This window comes from Carcharhinus amblyrhynchos, unplaced genomic scaffold (genome assembly GCF_965287045.1).
Source record: "Carcharhinus amblyrhynchos unplaced genomic scaffold, sCarAmb.v2.hapA chromosome_1252, whole genome shotgun sequence".
In the NCBI taxonomy this organism is placed as follows: Eukaryota; Metazoa; Chordata; class Chondrichthyes; order Carcharhiniformes; family Carcharhinidae; genus Carcharhinus; species Carcharhinus amblyrhynchos.
In genome coordinates, this window is record NW_027650992.1 from 1 (window position 1) to 3,799 (window position 3,799).

Consider the following 3,799-nt stretch of genomic DNA (forward strand, 5'->3'; position numbering starts at 1 on the left):
GCGTGCGAGAGAGAGTGCGCGCGCGTGCGAGAGAGAGTGCGCGCGCGTGCGAGAGAGAGAGTGCGCGCGCGTGCGAGAGAGAGAGAGAGTGCGTGCGCGTGCGAGAGAGAGAGTGCGCGCGCGTGCGAGAGAGAGAGTGCGCGCGCGTGCGAGAGAGAGAGTGCGCGCGCGTGCGAGAGAGAGAGTGCGCGCGCGTGCGAGAGAGAGAGAGTGCGCGCGCGTGCGAGAGAGAGAGAGTGCGCGCGCGTGCGAGAGAGAGAGAGTGCGCGCGCGTGCGAGAGAGAGAGAGTGCGCGCGCGTGCGAGAGAGAGCGAGAGAGTGCGCGCGCGTGCGAGAGAGAGTGAGTGCGTGCGCGTGCGAGAAAGAGAGAGAGTGCGTGCGCGTGCGAGAGAGAGAGTGCGCGCGCGTGCGAGAGAGAGAGTGCACGCGTGTGCGAGACAGAGAGTGCGCGTGCGAGAGAGAGAGAGTGCGCGCGCGTGCAAGAGAGAGAGTGCGCGCGCGAGCGAGAGAGACAGAGTGCGCGCGCGTGCGAGAGAGAGAGAGCGCGCGCGTGCGAGAGAGAGAGAGTGCGCGCGCGTGCGAGAGAGAGAGAGTGCGCGCGCGTGCGAGAGAGAGAGAGTGCGCGCGCGTGCGAGAGAGAGAGTGCGCGCGCGCGTGCAAAAGAGAGAGTGCGCGCGCGAGCGAGAGAGACAGAGTGCGCGTGCGAGAGAGAGAGAGTGTGTGTGCTTGTGCGAGAGAGAGTGTGTGTGTGAGATTTGGAGTGTAGAGAAAGAGGACTGCGCGGACACTCACTTATCGACGTAAGCATGGAGCGACGGGAAGAGAGGGTCGTTGCTGGAGTGCAGAATGCTGCCCAGGGTCCCTCCACAAAAGATGTGGACCAGGTTGTGCATGGAGGCCGTGATCCGGTCCGGATTCTGGGGGTCAATATTCCCTGCGTGTGAGGGTGAGACAGAGTGAGAGTTGAGCAGGGCAGGAGGGAGTCGAGGGTCAGTAACGCAGAGAGGCTGGACACGGGCTGGAGATCGCGGAGAGTCCGGCGGGGGGTGGGATTTCCCAGAACAGGTCCCTGCAGGAAGAGCTGGGGTGGTGAGACGCATGGGGAACAGGTGGCGAGGGAGAAAGGAGACCGTGCGAACCCCCCCCGCCCACCCCGCCATCCAAATACCTTCCAAGGCGTTGCGGAACGCGTGACGAGAAGTGCGCCCAAACGGAGCGCTGTCAAACTCTTCCATCGCCAAGCAGGATTCCATATCGGCGAGCGAGGGCAGAGCTCCAAAGTCAGGGTTCGGTGAGTTGTAACGCAGAATGGGTCCACCGGACTCGGGAGGGCAAAGCACATCCATCCCGGAATCACCGACATCCGTACAGAACGTCTGAGAGAGAAACAAGATAATCCCCGTCACACACTCTCCCAGGACACGGGGTCAGATACAGAGTAAAGCTCCCTCTACACTGTCCCCCCTATCAAACACTCCCAGGACAGGTACAGCACGGGGTTAGATACAGAGTAAAGCTCCCTCTACACTGTCCCCCATCAAACACTCCCAGGACAGGGACAGCACGGGGTTAGATACAGAGTAAAGCTCCCTCTACACTGTCCCCCCCCATCAAACACTCCCAGGACAGGTACAGCACGGGGTTAGATACAGAGTAAAGCTCCCTCTACACTGTCCCCCCATCAAACACTCCCAGGGCAGGTACAGCACGGGGTTAGATACAGAGTAAAGCTCCCTCTACACTGTCCCCCATCAAACACTCCCAGGACAGGGACAGCACGGGGTTAGATACAGAGTAAAGCTCCCTCTACACTGTCCCCCCCCATCAAACACTCCCAGGACAGGTACAGCACGGGGTTAGATACAGAGTAAAGCTCCCTCTACACTGTCCCCCCATCAAACACTCCCAGGGCAGGTACAGCACGGGGTTAGATACAGAGTAAAGCTCCCTCTACACTGTCCCCCCTATCAAACACTCCCAGGACAGGTACAGCACGGGGTTAGATACAGAGTAAAGCTCCCTCTACACTGACCCCATCAAACACTCGCAGGACGCAGGTAGGGGTGGATTGGCCATGCTAAATTGTCCTTAGTGTCCAAAGATGTGTAGGTTAGGGTGGATTGGCCGTGCTAAATTGTCCCTTCGTGTCCAAAGATGTGTAGGTTAGGGTGGATTGGCCATGCTAAATTGTCCCTTAGTGTCCAAAGATGTGTAGGTTAGGGTGGATTGCCGTGCTAAATTGTCCCTTAGTGTCCAAAGATGTGTAGGTTAGGGTGGATTGGCCGTGCTAAATTGTCCCTTCGTGTCCAAAGATGTGTAGGTTAGGGTGGATTGGCCATGCTAAATTGCCCCTTAGTGTCCCAAAGATGTGTAGGTTAGGGTGGATTGGCCATGCTAAATTGCCCCTTAGTGTCCCAAAGATGTGTAGGTTAGGGTGGATTGGCCATGCTAAATTGCCCCTTAGTGTCCCAAAGATGTGTAGGTTAGGGTGGATTGGCCGTGCTAAATTGCCCCTTAGTGTCCCAAAGATGTGTAGGTTAGGGTGGATTGGCCATGCTAAATTGTCCCTTAGTGCCCAAAGATGTGTAGGTTAGGGTGGATTGGCCATGCTAAATTGTCCCTTAGTGTCCAAAGATGTGTAGGTTAGGGTGGATTGGCCATGCTAAATTGTCCCTTAGTGTCCAAAGATGTGTAGGTTAGGGTGGATTGGCCGTGCTAAATTGTCCCTTAGTGTCCAAAGATGTGTAGGTTAGGGTGGATTGGCCGTGCTAAATTCTAGGTGTGTACACAGACGGTGTGTGTACCTGCCACGAGCGGAATACGGAGTCTCTGAGCCGCCCATCGCTCCCACTGCTGCCAAAGAGGTCGGGGGTGCAGACATCGCAGCCGTCTTTCCCCGCCCAGCTCCAGACGGGGATGAAGAAGGTCTCGTCTGCCGTGACGTTCCGGATCTCGGTCTCCAGGAACAGCAGGAAGAGACGGTGCCAGACGGGGAAGGCGGTGGAGCGGTGGGCGAAGAACGGCCGCCCGTCCTGGCCCAGGGTCTTGGAGGTCAAGTGGTGGACCCAGGTGGCGACGTTGAAGGAGGTCTCTCGGCGGAAGCCCCTCCGGGAGCCGGGGGCGCCCGCCTCGCTGGCGTAGATGGCGTAGCGTTGGCTGAGTCTCACCTTGGACGCCTGGAGGTTCCGGACGAACCTGTGGCGCTCCGTGCCCGTCATGTTGGCCAGATCCCGGCGCACGGTCACCCGCCTCTCCCGGCAGCCCTGCCCCCCCCAGCCGAACCCGCACTCCCCGCAGTCCGCGCCCCCGTAGTTTGCCGCGCACCGGCACACCCGCCTGAAGAAGTGGCTGGGCCAGCGCAGGCGGAAGTCGGCCTCCCTCCGCCCGCCCGGCCCCTCCACCTCCACGCACCACCCGCGGCCCGAGGCCGACCCGCAGGGCGAGCCGTCGCCCCAGAAGGGGGGGCAGCACTCGCCCGCCTCCACGTGCCCGCGGTCGGCGCAGGGGAGGGGGATCTGAGCCCGGGCAAACCCCAGCAAGCACACAACCCCCAACGTCCAGCCCATCGAGGCGGGAGGGTCTGGGATCTGTGCGTCCGGCGGGCACTGTGTGTGTGTGTGTGTGTGTGTTTTTGCTGCCCGTGTCCATGGCTTTTATAGTCGAGCACCTCAACGCCACCCTCCCGCAGTCCCGTTTGCCTTCCGGCCAAGATGAGAGATTAGCATCAGTGAGGATTGGCTAAGACTCACCAACATCCTGCTTGGCTCCGTTGCAGGATTTACAACCTTGGCTTTAACCC

The 3,799-nt window shown here is 59.9% G+C and overlaps 1 protein-coding gene across 1 annotated transcript; it reads right to left on the minus strand.

Annotated features, from left to right (window-relative positions):
• Window positions 1-792: 792 nt before the first annotated feature.
• LOC145340657 (tyrosinase-like) lies at window positions 793-3,566 on the minus strand (the record flags this gene model as incomplete). Its single annotated transcript, XM_080185123.1, has 3 exons — window positions 2,805-3,566; window positions 1,169-1,376; window positions 793-934 (listed from the first exon to the last, which is right to left on the minus strand). Coding segments are annotated over exons 1-3 (1,112 nt in total), but the record flags the coding sequence as incomplete, so codon positions are not given.
• Between the last annotated feature and the right edge of the window lie 233 nt (window positions 3,567-3,799).